This window comes from Crocodylus porosus, unplaced genomic scaffold, assembly GCF_001723895.1.
Source record: "Crocodylus porosus isolate Cpor-Errol unplaced genomic scaffold, CroPor_comp1, whole genome shotgun sequence".
Lineage (NCBI taxonomy): Eukaryota > Metazoa > Chordata > Crocodylia > Crocodylidae > Crocodylus > Crocodylus porosus.
In genome coordinates, this window is record NW_017728921.1 from 16,433,797 (window position 1) to 16,456,311 (window position 22,515).

At 41.5% G+C, this 22,515-nt stretch overlaps 2 protein-coding genes across 9 annotated transcripts in view; both read left to right on the plus strand.

Moving 5' to 3' along the window:
• Window positions 1–6: 6 nt before the first annotated feature.
• Window positions 7–2,408, plus strand: DDT (D-dopachrome tautomerase). Its single transcript, XM_019539132.1, has 3 exons — window positions 7–171; window positions 394–569; window positions 1,536–2,408. The coding sequence occupies exons 1-3, from the start codon at window positions 64–66 to the stop codon at window positions 1,606–1,608; spliced, it is 357 nt and encodes a 118-aa protein (XP_019394677.1). The 5' UTR covers window positions 7–63; the 3' UTR covers window positions 1,609–2,408.
• A 6,598-nt stretch (window positions 2,409–9,006) lies between these two features.
• The window catches only part of CABIN1 (calcineurin binding protein 1), a 202,353-nt gene continuing 188,844 nt past the window's right edge, over window positions 9,007–22,515 (plus strand). For 5 of the 8 annotated variants that reach the window (XM_019539123.1, XM_019539126.1, XM_019539124.1 and 2 more), the window contains exons 1-8: window positions 9,007–9,112; window positions 13,436–13,501; window positions 14,058–14,150; window positions 14,782–14,895; window positions 15,065–15,199; window positions 15,532–15,712; window positions 18,855–18,984; window positions 22,031–22,180. In XM_019539123.1, the coding sequence (XP_019394668.1) occupies window positions 13,499–13,501; window positions 14,058–14,150; window positions 14,782–14,895; window positions 15,065–15,199; window positions 15,532–15,712; window positions 18,855–18,984; window positions 22,031–22,180 (806 nt within the window). In that variant the 5' untranslated portion in view covers window positions 9,007–9,112; window positions 13,436–13,498. The remainder of the gene's footprint in view (window positions 9,113–13,435; window positions 13,502–14,057; window positions 14,151–14,781; window positions 14,896–15,064; window positions 15,200–15,531; window positions 15,713–18,854; window positions 18,985–22,030; window positions 22,181–22,515) is intronic. The other 3 variants (XM_019539129.1, XM_019539128.1, XM_019539131.1) reach the window with 1 other exon arrangement.

Genomic DNA, 22,515 nt, shown 5'->3' on the forward strand with positions numbered 1-22,515 from the left:
GGCCGCGGCCGCTTCCTGTCCTGCTCGTCCCCGCCGCGGCTCGGCGCCAGCCTCTCTCTTCCGATGCCTTTCCTGGACCTGGAGACGAGCCTCCCGGCCGCGCAGCTGGCCGCGGACCTGGGGCAGAAGCTGTGCGCCGCCGCCGCCTCCATCCTGGGCAAGCCCGTGGATGTGAGTCACAGCAGAGCCCCAGGCGGGGTGGGGGTGGGGGGCGTTGTTGGGCAGGTGCCAGGGGGCCCTGATGCCTCTGCCCCCGGACGAGCGAGATGGGACGGGGGTGCTGCCTAGAAGGGGAGTGTGCCCTGCCTGCCCAGGGCACGGATTCCTCCTCTGAGCCCAGGCCCACCGGCCCTGCTCCCTTCCCTCCCTGGTGACTGTTTCCCTGCATGGCAGAGGGTCAACGTCACGGTGAAGAGCGGCTTGCCCATGGTGATCGGGGGCTCTGCCGCGCCCTGCGCACAGCTGCTGGTCTCCTCCATCGCGGTGGTGGGCTCCGCTGAGCAGAACCGAGGGCACAGCGCCAAGTTCTTCGAGGTCCTCACCAAGGAGCTGGGGCTCAGCGCCGACAGGTGAGCGCAGTGGAGGGACCTGGGCCCAGCGGGGCCAGGGCAGTGCTCCAGGGAGAGCCGGCTCGGTGCTGTGGAGCGTCACAGTCCAAGGTCTGTGTTTGAGCAAAAATAGGAGAAGTTGGCCAGAGGCTTTGAGGGCCTTTTTCTGCTGGCTTGCCCCAAAGCAGTCACTTCTTGCAGTCCCTTCCCATTAGAGCACAGTATCTTCCTTGTTCCCCCTGTGGCTGTCTAGGGCTGCCCCAAATCTGGGGACTTAAGGGTGAAATCCTTGGTTAAAATAGAGGGGCACCAATAGCAAGGGTTGCCTTTAAATTGATGGGACTTAAAAGATGGCCTTGCTGCTCCTGAGGTAGGGTCTTGGCATTACAGATAGAGCTGTGTTGGTGTGACTCCAGAAGAGGAGCTGTGACAGTTGAATGGTTCTCTTCTTATGGCTGGATGAATAGGATTCTCCTATTCTGGTTGCTAACTGATTACTAAGGAAGGATGCCCTAGTGGTGAAGGTGTGTGGCTGGGAGACCTGGCTTGAAGTTCATGCTTTTCAACAGACTGTGCGTCACCATGGGCAAGTCACTCAGACTGTATGCCAGAGTTCCTCCTCTGTGAAATGGGCACAGGGAAATGTTATTTCTCTCACCAGGGTGGTGTGAGGATGACATATATTGAAGATGGTGAGGCACTTGAATGCTATAGTAATGAGAATTTACGAAGTTCTGGGGATAAGTGGATGGTTGAACAAGTTTGGCTATCTACTAGTGGTGACAAGACTTTAGAATCCATGCAGACGTGCTTCCATAAAGCATCCAGCTCCTGATCCTTTTCAACTCCACCCTTTAATTATAAACTACTGAGAGCTGTGTTTAGTGATGTGTTTCTGGCTTGCTGAGAACTTGCTGGAGATAACTTTCCATTTTATAATCACTTTTTTCCTTTTCTCTTGTATTCTCTCTTTTTCCTCCCACAAAGGATTCTTATCCGTTTTTATCCACTGGAACCATGGCAGATCGGCAAGAATGGAACTGTGATGACTTTCTTGTGATCCTTCTAGACACCTATAAACATCCTCTGGGGGATGCAATTCAAGGATGACCAGCTCCACCTGCTTGTTTCAAATTATGATTTGTACCCATCCTCACTGTCACTCATGTGATTTGCTGCTGTTTTTATCTTCTGTGCGCACACAGCTCAAAGTTGCATTATCAGCCAAACTGGTTTGACTGTAACAGCTGAGGGCCTTTGTTTCACATGCATCCAGTTATCAATGGTTTGAGCTTTGTCTGAAATCATTGTATAGTTTCTGGATGAAAGTCCTAACTTTGATATCAGAAAGCCTGCTCACTTGGAACCAGTTAAACAGAATTTGTAGACATGTCCTTTAACAACAAGCAGTTCTTGTTTGTTTCTGTTATATGATTTACTTTACAGATAGTGGCAAAGATTCTCTAGCTATGTTCATCTTGCAGGCTGATGTGCAAGAAAGAACAAACTTTACCTCTCCACTTTGCTTCCATGCTTATAATATACTTTCTCTGTTCTGATGATCCATGGGCCATTAGTGTGAAAACTACTGCCTTAATTTCTCCACCAGTTTGTCTCCTGACTGGGAACATAGTTCTGCAGGCTGTCCTACTCCCAAAGTCCCTAAATGCTGTTTGGCACTGGATCATGGTCTAACACACAGTATTTGGTTCTTTCTGCTGTGGCAGAGGATGAGGCAAAGGAGAACTAGAGCTTTCATTTCTAGCTTCCATTCTCACTCCATGACCTTTTCAGAAAAGAGAAGATTATTCTGGAAGACATGCCTCTAAAATGGTGTGGAATGGTGTGTGGGGCTCCTCTCAAAACTCTGCCTTAAGCTCTGCTGTACTTCACCCGCAGAGATGGTTGTTCCCATGAAAATTCACTGTAGTTCTGTACCTTAACATCAGTTCATACACATGTTCATAGGTGGGGGAGAAAGATGTGTGCAAGGTATGGAATTACTTATGGCAGAATCAGAACATGCCACAGGACATGGTGCTCAGGAAAATGTTTGTTCATTCTGCAAATGATTAGTTTCAGTCTCTGTCAGCTGTCTCTTAGTCCAAAATACTTCTTGTAAACCTTGTCACAGGATGCATGAGAACACATCCTCTGCTGCTGCTCTGTGGCTAATATCTTCAGTGTGTGACATTACCCAGGGAGGAGATGATGAATTTGCACATAACTGGGCACATCTATTCTAGATGCTAACTATGCAGTAGCTGAATAATACTGCACAGTAGCACATCACAGCACTAACAGTGCTAATATGCTACTGCGCAATATTATTAGGCTACTATGCAGTAGTGTCACTTAAAAGACGTTTGTTGGTGCTGCTGCACAGTATCTCCAGTTATTGTTCGTTTATTTGTTACTTGCTTATACAAGTACTAGATAAATGCACAGTAACCACTGCACAGTAGCATCTCACATAGACGTGCCCACTAATTACTTGCAGTCCCGATGTTTTTCTCCTTAAGGCCAGGGCTCTACTGCTTTTACCCTAATGTCCAGTTCTCCAAATAGGGAGAAATGCTCTCTGGGACCATTCAGTTGATCACTTAACTGGATCATACATGATATATTAAAGCTGAAAAAGCCTAATTTTCATGTGCAGTATTTCCTGACTTTTGCATTTCACTCAACTGGGATAATACAAATGGACATCTTAAATTAACTTCCACTTATAGTCACTTTCAAAGGTCTCAGTCCTGCAAACTCTTAGGCATGTGAGCTGTTGCACTGAAATCAGTGAAGCTGCTGAGGGACATAAGTAGTAAGTGGTTGCAGGATCAGTCTTAGTCATTCTCTTAGCATCATTCACAGTCTTAGCATTTTTGCCAACACTGAGTTACATATAAAACAGAAACTAAGTTGTTCATCACTCATAGAATCCTTTTTAATTGTATGCACAATCCAGAATCTGGATGTGAAGAGAGCTAAAAGCATCCCCTTTCATGTACTGAAAAATTGAATTTGGTTTTACTTGTTAATATTTAAAAGTGCAAAAAAACTCTCTTCCATTGTTTCAAAACCCCTGTGCTCTAAATAAAATAGCAAATGCAGGTTTAATAGGTCTGGGGCTTATCTGATCAATAAAATGTTTCAAGGAACGTTGTTAGTGAATTAAGTAAGTTAAAACAATGTTCTTGTTTCCTCGCTGTCATTCTCTTTCAGAACTTTCCAACTTTAGGAGACATGAGTGTCTAAGTCTATGTAGTTCCTCAGGAGGGCTCTTCAATTAAATTTAAAACTTGCATACTCCAATAATTCTGTGGTACTGCACATGATAGCTATAACCTTCCCAGTTGCTATGGAGGGGGACAGCCCTGTCCATGCCTTATGAGGGATGAACAAATTGTAACAAGCTGAGGAAAAAAAACTTACTGACCCTCAGTTTTGATTATGGTTTGCAAAGCAGCCTCTAGGAGCTGCCCTGCTTCATGGGGGGACAAATGGGGATGCATGACAACAGCCCTGAATTTTCTAAGGGTCATTCCTGTTTTTCTGTCATATCACAGGTCAGTTGCTGGGCCCTATTGGCTTCTCACTGCTATTCATCTTTAGACACTTTCTCTTTCCCTACTGATTTTGTAGCTCCCCATTTGTAGCTTTGTGTCTGCAGCATTGTACATTCATGACAAAACATGCCATAGTTAAGCAAAATCAGAGTGGAAGAGCTGGGTCAAGGAACTTGCTGAGACCAAGCTTTCTAATTTATGGACTTTGCATATTTTGTAAGAGGGTAGTTAGAAAATTCATCTGAAGTGTGTGAGCATTGGGGGTGGATTGTTTTTTCCTCTTGACCTGCGCACATGTACCATTTATTTGACTTTGGGAAGAGGTAGGGAGGTCACAGTTGATAACTATTAAATCACTGTCCGCTCCTGCTTTGTAAATAACTAGGGCTGAATATACTCTGTGTTCATGTTAGTGTAAGAAAATGGCCACTATCTTCTTTAGAGAAGGATACTGTCATTTGTTTTTTAGTACTTGAGAAGAACACTCACAGGAAAGTCAAACTGAAATTACAGCACCCCGTTGCAGCATATAGAAAAACCAAGGGAAGCTGCACAAGGTTCTTTGGGTAAACCCAATATCTTTTATTAGACCAACTCAAATAGTTAGTCTAATAAAAAACAGTTGGTCTAATAAAAGATAACAGATTTACCTGAAAAACCTTGTCTGTCTATTGTGACTGGGGCAAGCTTTCATGTCCGGCGCAAGTACCAGTCTGCCCCCTGTCTACAGGTCAGCAACCTGCCTCACTTGTCTGCCTTGCCTTGATGTAATAATATTGATGTGAGAATTAGGCAGGAGGCTGTCCATTATACACCCTGACATTGGGGGGGCTATCCACAACTCCATTCCACCCCTACACCACTGCCCGAGCCTCACAGATAGCATCTCAGGCAGCCAACTCAACTACCCCTTTGCCCATTAGCTGTGGCCCCTTCCCTGGGACCTTCGGCTTCCCTTTAAGCCGTGACCCCATCTCAGGCCATTTGGGACCCTGTGCTTCTTTGCTTTATATGGGCATCTCTCACATTGGGCCTCTGGCCCTTTTTACTCCCTATCTGGGTCCTGGCCCCACCACGCTGGTAACTAGCCTGGCATTTTTCTGGGGTTCCTACACCACTGGGAGCCCCACCAGACCACCAACTCCCGGCAGGGTGCATTTTTAGGTCATACCCAGGACCAGAGCCTCCTGCTCCTAGCTGCAAGATGTTCCCATGCAGCTGCTCAGCTAAGTGATGTTTCTTGCCTGCCCCGCAGCAGGCTGCTCTAGTTTATACGGGCTGCCCCGAGTGCTAAAATGGCCGCCAAAATCAAACACCTGCAGGCACCACCAAGTGCCCTGCCACACCTCTGTCCTTCGACCAACGGGGCTACAACCTACGCTCCTGAAACAAGGAACTTGGAAACATTTTCTTTTTTCCTGTAACATTTCTAAAGATTTGTTACTCTAGAAACAGCAAATGTCCCAGGTAGGCCTACACCTGAAAAGGATTTTGACTGCTTCTCCCAAATACCACCTCCAATTTGTTCAGCTGGCCTTAGAGAGTGGCTGCCTAGCATTCGATCCTCCCTACTTGTCAGCAACAGGAGATTTTTTTTTACAGTTCTTAAATGCTCAGATCTTGAAGGATCAGCTACTGGCTGAGCTGAGCCAATGTTTCTAAATGTCCTGTGATTTCTATTTATTTTTCAAGATCTCAGGACAGATATGTTTGCAAATCCAAATGCACCCACCTTTACTAAACTGTGTTAGATGGGTGATGGTGTAATATGTATAGAATACAGAAGACTTCCTTTTATTCTAAGTCTTTGGGACAAGGACTGTTCCTCCTATATATTTACACAGCAACCAACACAATGAGAGCTGATCAAGCTTAAGGACACCACTAGAATACAAATATGAAATAATAATGATTCTTTTTGAAGTTATGCTGCCAGAAGTGTAGAGAATCTGCTGTAATATTTATGCATACCCACACAGTTCTTCAGTTATATAGAGCGTATGTACTGGGCTTATCTTTCCTCCTAAGTCTGAAGTTAAAGCTTATTTTTAAGTAATGTGTACAATGGAGATCAAGGCTATTTCTCCTTATACCACTTAGGTTGAGAGAGATGGCTGTAGCACAAGTGGTGTGGCTGCAGGGTGATTAAAGGCTCTTTAGATTTAATCAGGTACAACACTTACAAAATCTTCCTTCATAAAATTCCTGCTAGCTTGAGTTGAACCACCCTTGCTATTTCTCCTGCATCCAAAACTCAACCTAACCCTGAGGGGTTTCTGTAGCACAGTCTCCTGTGTAGATCCCCCTCCCCCATCTTCTCTGTCACAGACCACACATGACTGAGACAATATTTCAGCCTCTGTGCTGTCTCTAGAGTCTGCTGCTAGTTGCTAACACGGATACCAGTTATAACAACTTGCTACTGATTACTCCATGAGGAATGAGAGCATCATCTTATTTGACATACTTCAGGAAATAACTATCAGCTATGTTCACCTTCTAATCACCCTTTAGATTATTTTATCATAGAAGAATCACTTACTTTAGGTTTATTGAATATATTTAATAACCAGCAACAAAAATGGCACTGAGGGAAGGTCTTTTTTGAAAGAGGTCAAAATCAAGACCAAAACATGACTAAAGCTTTGATCTGTATGTTTCAGATGCCATTAGGCACTTGACTAGAGCGAGCTCTCATGTAATGCACACGTTACAATATGCCTTCTAGTGGTCATCCAAATACCTTGGTAACTTGCTTACTTCAAAGTGATTTTAAAATCTTGACTGAAGTAAAAGGAAGGCACTCTGGCTTATTACAAGACATTCACATAGTGATATAAAACTACACAGTACTATGTGCACACAGAATAAGAGCTCATCATCACTGCATTCTTAGTCTGAGGCATAATGGTGTCCCTGACCTCTCTCATTCCCACACAAAAATCTTTGTTCTGAGAGTGCTTTAAACTCAAACTGGCCTGTCAGAAGACATGGGTTTGAGACTCCAGTGCTGCTGATGCATTAGCTGGTAATGCAGTGAGGATGCAGATACAGGCTGCAGCATGAATTAGCACACCGTGTCCGCTGCTAATTGAATCACACTGTTCAGGTAATCAAATCCTCGTATAGTTCAGTCCTGTTTTCTGGTGACTACTTTTTCTCAAGCGAGGCAGCCTCTAGTGGAGTAACCTGAATGCAGTAACTTACTTTTCAGTGGTAATACCTATTGCTTGCCTGTAGGGGGAAATAGGTGGCTGTATGCAAGAAAGCCTGAAATGTTTTCCTATACATTTGATTTTAATGTTGTTTATTTTTTACATTGGAAATTGGAGTCTCATCTACATTGGAAGACTTGTGGTGACAGGGGAACTAGCACAATGCCATCATAAGACCTAAAAGATGGTGAAAACTGAGCAATTTGGAGAGAAGGATTTTTTAGTGAAACCATTAAAATCTTACTTTTGCTAATACGTCAATTTAGAAAATAAACATTTTTGCTAAAAATTCAACCACTCTTTGAAATAAGGTGTGAATACATACAATAAACAGTGGCATAATATTTCTGGGGAAAAAGTACAGCTTCTTTGTGAAGGTCAAGGATTGAGAAAGAGGGAAGGTGAGAAGGATAAGGAGGAAAGATGATAAAGTTTGGCGTTTGAGAGACTGGTTTCAGATGAAGTTGGACCTTTATGAAGAGGTCAGAAAAGACTAGGCAGAGGAGAGAGTGCTGAGGTAGAGCACTGCAGTAAGGCTGTAGCTGAAGCCAGGAGGAACAAAGTCACAGAGATGGACCATGGAGAGGAGCTAGGTAACAAGGCTAGGTATGGGAGCTTGATGGACCCTGTTAGGAAAAGAAAGGAGAAGCCCTGATGCCAGGACACCCAACGAGACATGGTGACAGCCTGATGCCAAGGCAATACCCTGGACCAGGTGGCATGTCCTGGTGCCCCAGCACCCTGTGCACAGGCGCATCTTGAGCCCACGAGGCTGCATCAGTCCAGGTGGAGCATTTGTATGCTATTGGAAATCTGATTCTATCTACATTGGAAGATTTGTGGTGACACAGGAACTAGCACAAGACCATCATAAGAGCTAAAAGATGGTGAAAATGGCTGATGTTTTTGTGAACACCTCTTTCACTTAGAAAATAAACTTTTTTTGCTAAAAATTCAATAACTCTGAAATGATGTGTGGCTGAATACTATAACTCAGGGATGGGCAAAATGTAGCTTGAGGGCTGGATGCGGCCTGCCAGGCCATTCTATCCGGCCTGCGTGGCCCCTAAAAAATTTAGAAAATTAATATTTATCTGCCCTGGTCTGCCTGTCATGTGGTCCTCGATGGCTTGCCAAAATTCAGTAAGTGGCCCTCTGCCCAAAATAATTGCCCGCCTGCACTATAACTAGTGTCAGGTATCCAGGTTGTAGCCATATGGGTTTAGAGGCCAAAGGAATCAGGACAAGTGGTCCAGGTGATATCTTTCATTAGATCAACTAGATTTTTGCAAAGAATTTGTTTTGTTTTTTGCAAAAATCTAGCGGATCTATAAAAGATTATATCCTCTACCACAAGTCCAGATACTATACACAGTGCCGTGGAAAAAAAAGTGGTGTGAGAGGCTGGCTGAGCCCAACCCCTGATGGCATCTGGGTGCTGTGATGACAGTGGCACCTCTGACACCCTCATGCACATCCCAGTGCCAGGAAGGCGCACGGGCAAGGGGCTGCAGCTGCTTGCTGGCTGCCTGCTGGGGGAGGGCAGGGGAGCCTAGGCGAGGAGCCCAAGCAGAGTACGAGGCCATTCTCCACCTACCACCACCCTGGCTCCTCCCCCTCAACCTCAAGGCCCTTCCCCTCCCGGAAGTCCCGCCTCCTGGAGCAGCGCTCAGCATCCGGCCTCTGCATTGGCTGGTTGTGGAGCCGCGGTTGAGCCAATGAGAGCGCGCGTTGTTGGCGTGCCGGGCTCTAGAGACCCGGGAGCAGGTTGCCGTGGAGACCGCAGGTGAGGTGCATCCCCTCGGCGCGGGCGGCCCCCCGCCCCCGGCCAGAGCTGGGCCGGAACCTGGGGGGCGGCAGTACGGAGCGGGGCGGCCCCGAGGGCTGCAAAAAGGACCAGGGAGTGGGAGGGGCCGGGGTCAGCATCAGGCCTCGCTCTGCTGCCCCGGGTTCCGCGTGCCAGGGGCAGAGCCGGTCCCGGGATGCAGGAACTTCCCTTCTGCTGCTGGGTGCTGGGCGGCCCGGCCTGCGACTCTGTGCTCTCCCCCACCCCCCCGCTGTGCTTGACCTCCCTTCCAACGAGGGGCCTGTGCCAGCTTCTCCCCGAAACCCTCTGCCAGCAGCATCCTCGTGGTGGCCGAGGAGGTGCTTTCCCACTGAAACGTGGCGAAAACGCGTTCTCTCCCATGCACGTTTGCTGGTCGGTGCTACAGCTGCACGCCGTAAGCCGACCCTGTTCTCAGCCCCGGACCATGAAGTGCCATGTGAGATGTGCCTGGAGCACAAAAGAGTGAGCAAGCAAGTAAACTGGATGCTCCAGCAAGCAGTTGCTTAAACTCTATTTATATTTACAATATGGTTTTGACATGCAGAGGTATAAAGGATTTTATAGTAGAGTAGGCATCTACTCTGAACTTATTCAAGAAATGCTTGGATGCTTATCTTGCTGAGGTCCTTTGACCCTATCTGACTTCCTGCCCCTGGGGTGGGGGACAGAACTTCATGATCTTCAAGATACCTTCCAGCCCTAAAGTCTGTGAAATCTATAGATGATTTTTCTAGGGTTGGAAGGGACCTTAATAGATCATTGAGTCCAACCTGCTGCCCTGGGCAGGAAAGAGCACTGGGGTTAGATGACCCCAGCTAGGTGCTTGTCCAGTCTAGGATTGGTCTCCACTGTGAGGATATGTCTAAGTATATGGTCTGAGGATGCCTGAGGCTTTGTCGATACCCACAAGTTATAGTGCTCTGTCTAAACTAGTATCACTCATTTGCTGGTTTAGTTAGTGTTACCATTCTCCTAACATGGATATGGTTATATTGGCATGAATAGTTTTAAACTGGGATGGTGTGTTCCTATAGGGAAGTATACTACTGTAGTTGTGCCCAGGCTCAAGCACCTTGCTTAAAAACAGTCTCACCCCCAGCTGATGTACTGTCACAAATATTGAATGAAAATTAGGTGTCACACCTGCACAGAGCAGCCAGTATCTATAAGTGAACCTGGTTTGCTGTTCTCAACCTGGAACATGAAACTCCGTGTGAAATGTATCTGGACAAACAGGTACTAGTATTTTAAAAAGGATGTGGAACGGGTAGAGAAGGGCCAGAGGTGGGCAGTAAAAATGATAAAGGTTTGGAAGGCAAACCATAAGAGGAGAGGCTGAAGGACAAGGCGTGTTCAGCTTGCAGAAAAGATGACTAAGAGGGGACATGATTGCTGTCTATGCATATCTGTAGGGCTGCTACAAAAAAGATTGAGAACACCTTTCTTTCTTTTGCTGCGTAGATCAGGACAAGGACCAGTTGCTTGAAGTTGTAGTAGAATTGGTTTAGATCGGGTATCGGGAAAAATTGTTCACTGTTAGGACAGGGAGGGTTTAGAATAGACTGCTTAGGGAAGTTGTGGGGAACCGTTACCATACAAGGTTTTCAGGAAGAGGTTGGATGGACATTGGTCAGAGATGATCTAGAAGTACCTATGCCTGTGCTATGGGTATTTCCAATGTTCCATGTGGGGCTGGGAAGGATTTCCCACCCCCCCTCCTATTGCTACCTATGTCAGGGTCTTGAGGGGTTTTTTTTGCCTTCCTTAGAACCATTGGGGTTGACTGCAGCCAAGGCTGGGGAGCCTGAGTGGGGTGTACCAGTGCTCCTACTGGGACTAAACTCCAGAGTTTCCTTGGTAGAGGTAGAGGATCTCGCCCTTCTGGTCAGGGTCAGACCAGTTGCCACATTTGGGGCCTGGATGGATTTCTGCTTCCTGGTCAGATTGGTATAGACTGTGGGGGGTTTTGCCTTCCTCCGTAAGGGGGTAAGTGTAGTTTAATCCTTGAATCAGTAGAACAAAGACTGCAGTTGGCTCCCTGCTTTTTGGCAGTATAGGGTGCTATGCCTGGTAGATGGGTGGCAGGGTTGATTATGTAGTTTGGTAATAGATTAGACAAGGAACTGTGTGAAATGGTTTGCGGTTAAATTAAAACTGCTGCCAACTGTAACTTTTTCTTTAGAGAAATGGAGGGTGTCTAGTGAATTATCAGCCAAGCTAAGGAGTTACCTTTAGCAAGTCTCGGTGGTCTTGATTGAGCCAGGTGTTTAAGCACGTACTTAAATTGAAGTGTATGAATAAATAAGCATAAATACACACCCAGCTTCAACTAATGTTACAGAGGATTTGAATTGAGGCCATTGATTGGTTAAATATTTTTTTAAGAGTTGGTGAGCATATGCAACTTTTGTTAATGTAAGTTGGAGTTGTGGGTATTTAGTATTTCTGGAACTCAGAAACACAGAAACTAAAAGTCTGTTTCCAACATCTATAAAACTGAATGTGTATCTACCTTCCTTGCAAGGGTTTGAGGCTTATTAACACTTACAAAATAATCTGGAAAGCAAAATGTTTCATTTTTTTGAAACTGTCTCTCTAATTTGGATGCAAGTGACAGGCTTTGTTTGGAGGAAGAATTCATGAATGAACAAGAACATTTCAGAATGCAGTAATTTCAGAATGAGAATGAAATTAAAGTAAAAATGTGCCCTTTTTTTACCTGTGAAAGCACTCATCAGTTATGTCTGAATTAATTCAGTTTATAGTTCATCACTCCCACTGCTTCCTGCTATGGTTAATTCTGGAGGTACCTTTTACTATTAATATGGTCTATAATGTAAAAGACTGTATTTAGCCTGCCTTGCACGTGTCATTTTTTGAATGTCAGTTGATGGGAAGTATTTGTCTCATAGCAATAAAGTTTTAAAAAAGTATACAAAAGGCTTTAAGATTCTTTTGTCTATACTTGCATCATAGCTCAAGCAATTAATAGAATGAAGAATTGCGGGTTTAATTTAAGCAGAAAATGGCTAATAGTTTGCATATATTAATAGCAGTTTTTAAACTTTGAATCAATGTTAAAATGGCCTGAGATATTAACTTTTACTCCCTTAAACACGCTTCCATTTTGATCATAGAAGTTTAACTTCTTTTTGTAGCAGGCATCTATTTGACCTCCACATATCCACAGCATTAACATCCTTTTGCAAGAGGCAATAATGTTCTCATTGACCCACTTACATTAACTATAGAACAATTTAAAAAAAAAAATCTGACTTATGTAAATGATTTAGCTCTATCAGGTTTAACAACAGTGAAGGTTGAGAAGAATGCTTGCTAGCTGCTGATACTCTTAGGCAGTGGTTTGATCAGACTAGCTCAGAAGCAGGCTATGTTGAGCCTCAGGGCAACTTTTCTATTGAATTTTCTCTTGTTCTACAAAGTGGGATTCAGGGGAGTGCATAATGGTATTATGTTAATGACACAGGTTCTCTTCTCAAAGTAGGTCTCCGTCCATAATTTTTTAGTAACTTATGGTACCATTAAAGGGTACACAAGTGCTTTTCAACATGAGAGGTGCATAACCCTGGGAGGACATGAAAACTTCCAAGGGGGTACATAGCAGGAAGGAATTAGAAAGTTTAAGTGGAAAGAAAGGGGAAATATGACAAAGAACAACTCAACGATACTTCTTAGGTTGTTGATTGTGCTGTTATGACAAAGCGTTATTCTTTATTATTGATAATACTGCAGCAGTACAAGAAACCTAAAATGGTGAATGCAGCCCTAAAAATGTTTGAGAACCATTAAACTATAGTAATGCTTATTTGTAAAGAGGTAAAGTTGAAGTTGCATGGTCAATTTTTTCTTTATCATTTCCTTACATTTGAATGATTCATGCTACAGTCTTATTGCTTATTTAATGCAATATTCATATATTAATATTAGTTTAAAATATATATATTAAGCTCCAACTGTATATCTGTACGACACTTAAAACATTCCCAATGCACTTATTTCTAGAATTTAGATCCCTAAAAGTAAACATGAAATGAGGAAGAACTTCTTTCCAGCTTATTTGTCTTTTATTTTTAGACCTTTACTGCACAATTTTTTAAATATTATTTTTAGAGTTAAATAACAAGGTTATAAGGTAAAGTGCCTTGTTTATAAATAATCCAAATAAATCTGTATATTATAATGACATGTATATTCTTTTAATGATGAATACTTTCTGTATATATACACATAGTAAGGCATCTAATCCTCTTTGATTTTCAGACCTGTTTGTGACTGGCCCTGCCACCTGATTGTGTTGGGAGGCAGCACCGAATCTCTCTGAACATGGTAAATTCACATTACAGCACAGTGTCTTATGAGACCCTTTGGTGGGATGACTCTCTGGGAGCAGGGATCTCTGCTACTGTTGCTTGAACTCTTTGATGTGTGTCATGCTAGAAACCTAATTGTTTTTCTATAGTCCCTTAACTCAAAGTTAAGTTGCCCTCTATGGAGTGGAAATTAGCACAGTTAGAGCATTACTTTGGCAATTGCAGTTCTGTTGTTGGAGTGAATAACTATTTTAGGAATTCGCGTATAATGGATATATCCATTCTACTGGCTCTATCATTGTGAGAGATGGTGGAATCTTTCACCTCTGACTGTCACTGCTGATTTCAAAGGAGCCTTCTTTGACTTGTAATTTTCTACAAGTGGTGATGTATAAAATTGCCATGATATATTGTAATAGTAATAATAATTTCTTAATGTTAAATGCTAAGAAATGGGTTGCTTGTAAGACTTGCAGCTAAAAGGGTAAAATAAGAAAAATCTTGGAGGCAGGAGTGACATGAAGGACTGGGACAGATATGTTGTTTATTATTGTGTTGATTCTCATTTGTAGATCCGAATTGCAGCATTGAATGCTAGTTCCACAGTTGAGGATGACCATGAAGGAACTTTTAAAAGTCACAAAACTCAGACAAAGGAGGCTCAAGTAAGTAAAACCACAACTTTAATAATGTGGAAATTGCCAGCAATTATCTTGATAACTTGTAACTCCAGGCTGTTGTGGTCTGTTTCCACCTCATGTTGTTCCAAAAAAGGCAGAATTAATATTGTAATTTTTGAAGTGCTGCCCGTAAGTTAAAACTCTGCTGAAAGGGGTGCAGTGAGCCAATGTGACTAGCATTTATGGTGTTTCTTAGGAAAATACATGAGTTTAGAAACTGAGCTTCTTGTCTACTTCTGAGAGAGAAATATTAGACAGATAATGGAAAAATAATCTAAGCGTCTCAGTTTTGTTCAGTCATATTGGTTGGGAGCGTAGGTAGGTTTAGAACTCCCTTGTTGAAAATCTGTTGACTTTCACATATTATATAAAAGATTCTCTTTGTATTGCATAGCTTCACTTCAGTTGTTCTAAAGTTCTTTCTTTTTTTCTGAAGATGATTACATTAAATAGGAGGTTAGTGGAGAAGTAAAATCATTAAAGCTAATCCATTAAATAAATCTTCTTCTTTGTAAAAGTGTAAAAAAACCCAAAAAAACTACAATATGCTTAAGTTATGTTAATTTTTAACAACAAAAATATGACAAAATGAGATTTGTGCTGTTCTGCCTCATAGGAAGCAGAAGCTTTTGCTTTGTATCACAAAGCTTTGGATCTTCAGAAACATGACCGATTTGAAGAGTCTGCTAAGGCTTACCATGAGCTGCTGGAAATTCGTCTTCTACGAGAGGTCAGTGAACTATCTAGAGTCAAAGTAAAAAGAAGTCGCACATTTATCACACTTTGTATCACTCTAATGCATCTTGGTTTACTCAAAAATATTGTTGGTTGTCACATGTCAGGTGGTTTGCAGCAGTTCCATGTGTCTTGGGTATATTGTTTCTGTTTATCATTTGCAGGCAGTTCTCTCTGGTGATGAAAAGGAGGGGTTAAAACACCCAGGCTTAATGTTAAAATATTCTACATATAAAAACCTAGCCCAGCTGGCAGCCCAACGAGATGACCTAGAAACAGCCATGGAGTTTTACTTGGAGGTACAGTGAAGTTGGAGTAGAATAAATATCTATTTACAACCATTGCTCAGCTTTTATAATTTTTATGCAAATTTTGTGCATTTTCTTCTTTTTTTATGGTTGTAGTTCTGATATGCATATTTTCTGTATCTTTATGTATTATATATGGTATGATTTGCTCACCACTTCAACCCTAGAGAGCAGTAAATCTCTAGGGTTCCCCACTGTTATAAATCTAGCCTTAGCAAAAATAATGCAGGGAAATATGCATGAATATGTGCATACTATGTATACATGCAGTAATGCTGAATATTACCATGCCTATACAGTGTGATATTTGCTGTATTTTGTAGGCTGTAATGCTGGACTCCACGGATGTCAATCTGTGGTATAAAATAGGTCATGTGGCGATAAAACTAGTCCGTCTGCCACTGGCACGTCATGCTTTTGAAGAAGGACTTCGGTGTAATTCTGATCACTGGCCTTGTTTAGATAATCTCATCACTGTCCTGTACACACTCAGTGACTACACAAGTAAGTAAAGCTAATTTTTAAATAACTTTTCTGAAAACATGCACGTAAAAGTGTCAGTAAAATTAGAACAAGACAAAATAAAAGCAAAGTATATCATAAACATCAAATGTATTGAAATTATACAGTGGTGTTATATGTAAGTTTATTTCATGATAAAGGATGTCAATTTGTAGCTGTTTTTAATTACAATAAAACAAAACTGTCATCTGTGTAGTACTGGTTTTTACTGAGAAACATCACTGGGCTCAGTACTGTAAAATGGTTCATCTTATTTTGTCCTAAAAATGGGATTATGATATTTTAAAAGTAATGGAAAGAAAACTAATTAAAAGCTTATAAAAAATGAAGTGCACAAGGGAGAAGAAGGGGAATGAACACTGTCAGACTCCTGTGTCCAGCCAAGGGTGTTGAGTTTAAATGGAGAATTTTTGGCAAAAGATGTGCTTTCTTGGTGAAAAATATTTCAGCTGCATATACAAAGGACAGGATGATAAATGACATGTGCAGCTAAAGTATTGGGTTTTATTATTTCTGAATTTTTAAGGAAAAATTTAGATCTCAAAGAGTATGGTCTGCAGTTTCCATGATGTGCTGTAATATCTCTCTGAAGTCAGTAGGCTTTTGTTGATACTGTGAGGTTTTGACTCGTGTCCTTACTGTAGTGTAACCTTGTTAAGTATGGTTTTTATTCATTCCCAAAAAGTCACTACACTTTTCAGAACAGGAAAAGGCTGCTTAGCCTTAACTTCAGAAGGTTTTGCAAGACCCATGTGATTCTGGGACACTGGAAGCTGTGGTGGATCCTTGGGAATATAATAATTTAACTTCCAAATGAGAGAAGCTACAACAAAATTGGGAGCTAGGATTCTTCTGATCCCTTCATCTCACAAGAGTGGCAGCTTTTTTTCCCCCCTCTTCATCCTACCTCTGTTGTGGGAGGTGGGATTTCCTTGGAATCCAGTGTTTAACATAACTATAGTCTAGAGAGTAATTATTCCATTTAAGTGGGGCTAGTAGAGTGGAACTTATTTTATAGTTAAGTGAAATGAAACTTTGTTGAGAAGTTCAGTGAAATGGATCAAATTGAAAGGTTTTATTTTTCTAAATGGAACTGTAGCACAACCAAATATTCCATTATGATCTGGATAAAACACTCTCTTGGAAAAATGTATGCAGGAGGCTCAGAATTGTAATTTTGGGTGATTCTGAGGTATCTTGTTGGCAGAGGGAACAAGTAACATGGTGCAGCATTCAGTGTGAATGTCTTGGGACCTGTGAAAAAATCCCCACTACTTCCTTTCTCTTTTTGTGGATAGCAAAGCTTTCTTAAGAGCTGTATCTTCCTCCCATTCCTACTGCTTGGGCACATCTACATGAGACAGTTACTGTGGAGTAAACTAATTAGCTTCACAATAAACATCTTGGCATCTACACGTGCGGGGGTATTAGGGTGGAGTAAATTAATACACTTTGCATCAGGCTAGCATTTGTAAATATAAGTACTATCCTGATGCAGAGTTTTTTACTTCGCAGCAGTGCATGTGTAGATGCTGACCCAGCTGGCTGGGTCAAAGGAATGCTTCAGTGTGAGGGCTGTCTGCCGGCTAGCCCCACACGGGAGCACCATTGTGCCGCAGCCAGCCCCTCTGTGTTGAAGCAATCCTGGGCTGGTAGGCTGCATCCCTGGGTTTCCTGCCAGTCAGGGCTGCTCCAACCCTGCTCAATGTACCCTGTAAAAGTGGCACCTGGCAGCAATAAACTCCGGTGTGATAAGCACCAGAGTTTATTGTGCTGCATTAATATGCATGTGTAGACACGCTCCTTAATAGGAAGAGATAGCAAGGAACAGAGTTGTGCAAAAGTTCTTGTGGTGAAGTCTTTGTTAATTTCTGCTGGAATATTCCTTAGGGATAGCATTGTAGATATCAGTTCTCCTTGGCTGCTTTTCCCTCCAGCAGGTCACATAAACCCAAAAACATCTTGTTTCTGAAGAAAAGTTCTCTGTGGTCTTGAAAATGCGTAGCTGCAACATTAATTCCCTTCTATGGTTTTAAGTCACAAGGGCAGGATTTCTTTCTTTCCCCTCTGCAGCATGCAGCAAGAAATAATATAAATAATACGTTAGTCTTAAGTTGTGAATGAAATTCTGCTTTGTTAATGATATTGTTAAATTTTGCTTAAACAGACATTGTGAACCTGGATACAATCATGGGACAATAAACATTTCAGTGAAGTTTTGCCAGTGAAATTTTGTTTCAGTTTATACATATTTCCTGGTGGAAGGATATTTATTTTTGCCTGGAAGGGCATTTAATTCTGTGGGGGAATACTTTTTCTTTTCTGCCCCACATTTTAAAATAATGGTGGTAACATTTAGAGTTGAAGTACCATCTGGAATTGTAATCTACATCAGAGCCTCTTGTCTGAAGCTTCCGTGTAAACATCCTTTTTTACACTCATACACGTTTGTTGTCTTTTGTTGTAATTTCAAGCTAGATGGGTCTAAGCCTTGTGAATAGTATGGTTCATAGCCTGGCATGGTTGCCTATAACTGCTGTAGTATATAAATGGCTCTGGGCTCTTAAATTCAGGCTTTATCTGGTGAAAGAAAGGATATAAGTGAAAGTTAGTGAGTGGCACCTAGATAAAATATAAGGTAAGGTATAAGACCTGATCCTGTAGGTCTTTGACATGAAACACTCCTAATGGAATTAAGGGGTTGCTCATGTGAGTAAGGACTACGGGGTCTGACCCTTAGTGCAGTAATAGAATTTGTAATTGGAGCAATTGATAAATGATGTAAAAATGTTTTAAAAATTCCTTTGTAGGAGCCTGGTGTTTGAAAATGAAAACGAGTGATGCAAGATTATCACTTAGAAAAGTTGTTGTTTTGTCTTTAAAGCTTAAAGTTCATGGGGTATAGGGATTATGTTCAGATTGTCCTAGCAAGTTATTTTAACTATACCTGTTATGTGCTTAATCGTTTGAAGGAACAATTGCAAGCCAGTCATCTGTAGAAATGTTTCATGTCCAATTGGACACTTTAACTGTCTTGATAGTCATGTAAACAAAGCCCAGAAGTTATGACTTTAGAGTTCACCAAAGTGTAAAATTGGCTACTTATTTCTTTTCTCTCTCTCAGCGTGTTTGTATTTTATCTGCAAAGCTTTGGAGAAAGACTGTCGATACAGCAAAGGACTGGTTCTTAAGGAGAAGATCTTTGAGGAGCAACCTTGCCTCAGGAAGGACTCCCTTAGGATGTTTCTCAAGTGGTGAATGTCATCTGTAATCGTCCTGTGGTTTATTACTTTAGAAGTTTAGGCAAGCTGTGATCCAGTAGAGCCAATGAGATGCAACACTTTAAGCTAGTCATTGTGTTCTTTTTTTCTAATTAAAACTGTATTGATCTCCTATACTATATATTCCATATATCAAGTTATTAACAAGAGAAAAAATTCAAACTTTGTTTATTGTTCCAAAATTATTTGCCTACCCAGACCTTTTGTTACTGCTAGGAGCCCCATGCTCTGGGTATTCTTTTAAAAGGCTTCCTTTTTTATATCAGAAACATTCTTAATTCTGACTTTTCCAGTTGTGTCTAGTCTATAACCTTAGACTAGACACAACTCTGCTTGAAGTCCATAGAAAAGTTACTTTTGACTTTAGGAAGAACTGGATATGGTCATTAAGTTTTGTAAGCTTCTGCAGTATCGGGGATGCAAAAGTTCTGTAAGGCAAGGTTCTTTGGGTAGATGCGGTATCTTTTATTAGGCCAACTAAATAATTGGAGAAAAGTTCGTTGCAGGCTTTCAGGCACAAGCACCCTTCTTTAGGCATTGAGAGACTCTGCTGTTCTGAGTTCTCCAAGGTAGAAAAAAAGCTAAAATTGTGACAGGAAGTGAACATGTAAATAGGTGGAAGTTTGGAAGACAATGGGTAGAGATAGGAGGGGAGAAGGGAAAGTGAGGTGGGTGGGAGCGTGTGAAGGAATGCAAATGGTGAAACTTCAGGCAGGTACCTGGTGAATCAGATGTCAGGCAGATTGTAATGTGTCATAAATCCAATGTCTGTATTATATTAAGTCCATGATTTTTTGTATCCAGTACATTTGTGAAGTGAAGTTCATAAGCTTGTTTACGAAAGGTGTTTTGTAAGTTCCCTTCGAGGATTAGAACTGAGGGATCGGAGAGGGAGTGATTGTCTTGTGAGAAGTGGGTACCCAAAGTAATTGGATGTTTTTGTCTTTGAACACACACCAAAAATTCATCATTCTGGTACGCATAGATTGGTATCAGAATGAATGCACACTGAAGATCCATTAAAAAACAAAAATATCCAATTACTTGTGGGCGCATACTTCTCACAAGACAATCACTCATTCTCTGAGTGGGAGTGACAAAACACCTTTTGTAGACGAGCCAAGAACTTCACTTCATAAATCTACTGGATACAAAAAATCATGGACTTACTATAATACAGACATTAGATTTATGACACATTACAATCTGCCTGACGTCTGATTCACCAGGTATCTGCCTGAAGCTTAACCATTTGCATTCCTTCACACATTTCCCCCACCCTCACCTCCTATTTCTACCCATTGTCTTTCAAACTTCCACCTATTTACTTTTTTACAGACTTCTTGTCACACTTTTAGCTTCTTTTCTACCTTGGAGAACTCAGAGTAACATCAGAATCTCTCAATGCCTAAAGAAGGGTGCTTGTACCCGAAAGCTTGCAAAGAACTTTTTTCCAACTATTTAGTTGGTCTAATAAAAGATACCACATCTACCCAAAGAACCTTGCCTGCCTATGTCCTTAGGCCAACTTGGCTACAACCAACAACCCTGCAGCATGGAAGTTCTGTAAGATTATTTGAGTTTTCAGTTTATTTGTATTAACTGTGAAAATTACTTTTAAATTTCAGTTACAATTTTTATATTAACAATTTTTATTTATTATTTATAGTGCAATAATGTTTAATAGCTATAGCAAAATTTGGGATCATGTTATGAAAGGTGTTCTACCGTGCCCCTTATCAGAGTATGCTGCACTTGAAGAAATTACAATTCTAACAGATAAGAAGCAGTCCTATAGAATTCAAGTACTTGTCAAAATCATAAGCACATATGTGGCTGAGACGGGACTTCTTAGTTAACACATCATTAAAGTCAAGAAAATCAAAATTAGGGTTTTGATTGTTTTGCTTTATGTGCCTCCCTCCCCAGAATGGCTCAGGGTAGCTTGCAGTAAAATTTTACAAAAGAAGATAAACAATGATAAAATAATTCCCCAAAGCCAACCCCAAGTCTTTAACCCTATGCAGTAGACCCCTGCCCAAATGAAACAGTCTAACTTACTCCCGTTGTGTCTGTGTAATACTTAATATTACTCCGTAAGTGGGAAATATAAGTAGAGTATCTTGATATTTGCATGCTACAAGGTCAAATCTAATTGGGATGAGAATCCTTGTATTCCTATATTTCTGTGATCAGGCATTCAAATTAAATTTTGGATCTTCCTGGATTTTATGCTCTATGTATCCTGAAAACTATGTAACAGGAAGTGCTGTGGACCCTCCAAATGGCCCCAGGAGTTTTCCTAGTTTTCTGTGGAATGTTGGGATAGTCGTTTTAAAATGTCACAGTATAGGGCATAGCACATTGTGGAATATACAGTCTCTGAGCACATGAAGCTAGATTTGAAAGTTAACTTTTTCTGGATATACAGAAGTCTACTTAAAGAGACAGGAGCACCTGCCTGGGAATAACAAGATGACTCCTAAACCTGGTAGGTCTCCTTGTGATATCAGAGAAGGAACATAGCCGTTTAGTAAGGGTTGCAGTGCAGAAGAGGCTAGAGAAAAGGTAATGTTGCTTTAAGGCACTTGACTTGGACTTATGACGTGAGTGTTTTAGACCCAGACTTCTGGTTAATTGTGTGGGTCCCAGGTATTTTTCAAAATTGTCAAAAAATTCATTTTTGGACTTGGGCTTTCAGCAAAAGCATCGGAGGCTGAAAACTGAGTCACTCGAAACAGAAGCTTGGAATAAGATGTTACCGTAGCATTGTTGCAATACCATTTCTTTTCCTTCTCAATTTTCACTTTTTGAAAGAGCATAGGCTGTCTCTTACTGTCTCATTTTTAGAATGAATAGTGGTTTCTAGTAGTGAATAATTTTTACGTGTGCTTTTAGATATCTAGTTTGCTGTCTGTGGGGACCACTTTATATTAGAGAATAATCTCAGGTAAATCACTTACATTTTTTATTTTTTAAAATGTCTAACTAACATCTCCCTTTCTCACATGCTTCTCAGTGACATGTCAATCCATGAAGTGAATGTGAGTGCAGCTGAAACAAGAACAATCATAGATGAAGCACTGGAGCTACGTAAGAAGAGGCAGGCTCTAATGGTGCGAGAGCGAGAACCAGATCTTAAACTTGTTCAGCCAATTCCATTTTTCACGTAGGTCCTTACTGTATCTCTGTTTGTATTATTGGATACCTGTTTACACACTGATGGCCATAATGCATTGGTATCTTTTCTGCATTTTTTTTCTTCAGTAATATTTTGTATATAATTTATTTTTAAAAGTTCCAGTAATCTGTAAATACCCTGGCACTAGAACTGTGCGAAGCTTCAGTCACTGATTCAATTCAGCCTGATTTGGCAGCCGAATATCCAAATCTGAATTGAATCAGGAGACCCATTAATTTCTCCAAATTGTGTTGGAAGCCTATGCTTCAATTCGGCGAGATTCAATAATTCAGCCATAAACACAACTTTATATGGCTTTTCTA

Coding starts and splice junctions, on each gene's coding strand:
- DDT (XM_019539132.1), top strand. CDS start 64: ATGCCTTTCCTGGACCTGGAGACGAGCCTCCCGGCCGCGCAGCTGGCC. Junction 172..393: donor TCCTGGGCAAGCCCGTGGAT/GTGAGTCACAGC, acceptor CCTGCATGGCAG/AGGGTCAACGTCACGGTGAA. Junction 570..1,535: donor CTGGGGCTCAGCGCCGACAG/GTGAGCGCAGTG, acceptor CCTCCCACAAAG/GATTCTTATCCGTTTTTATC.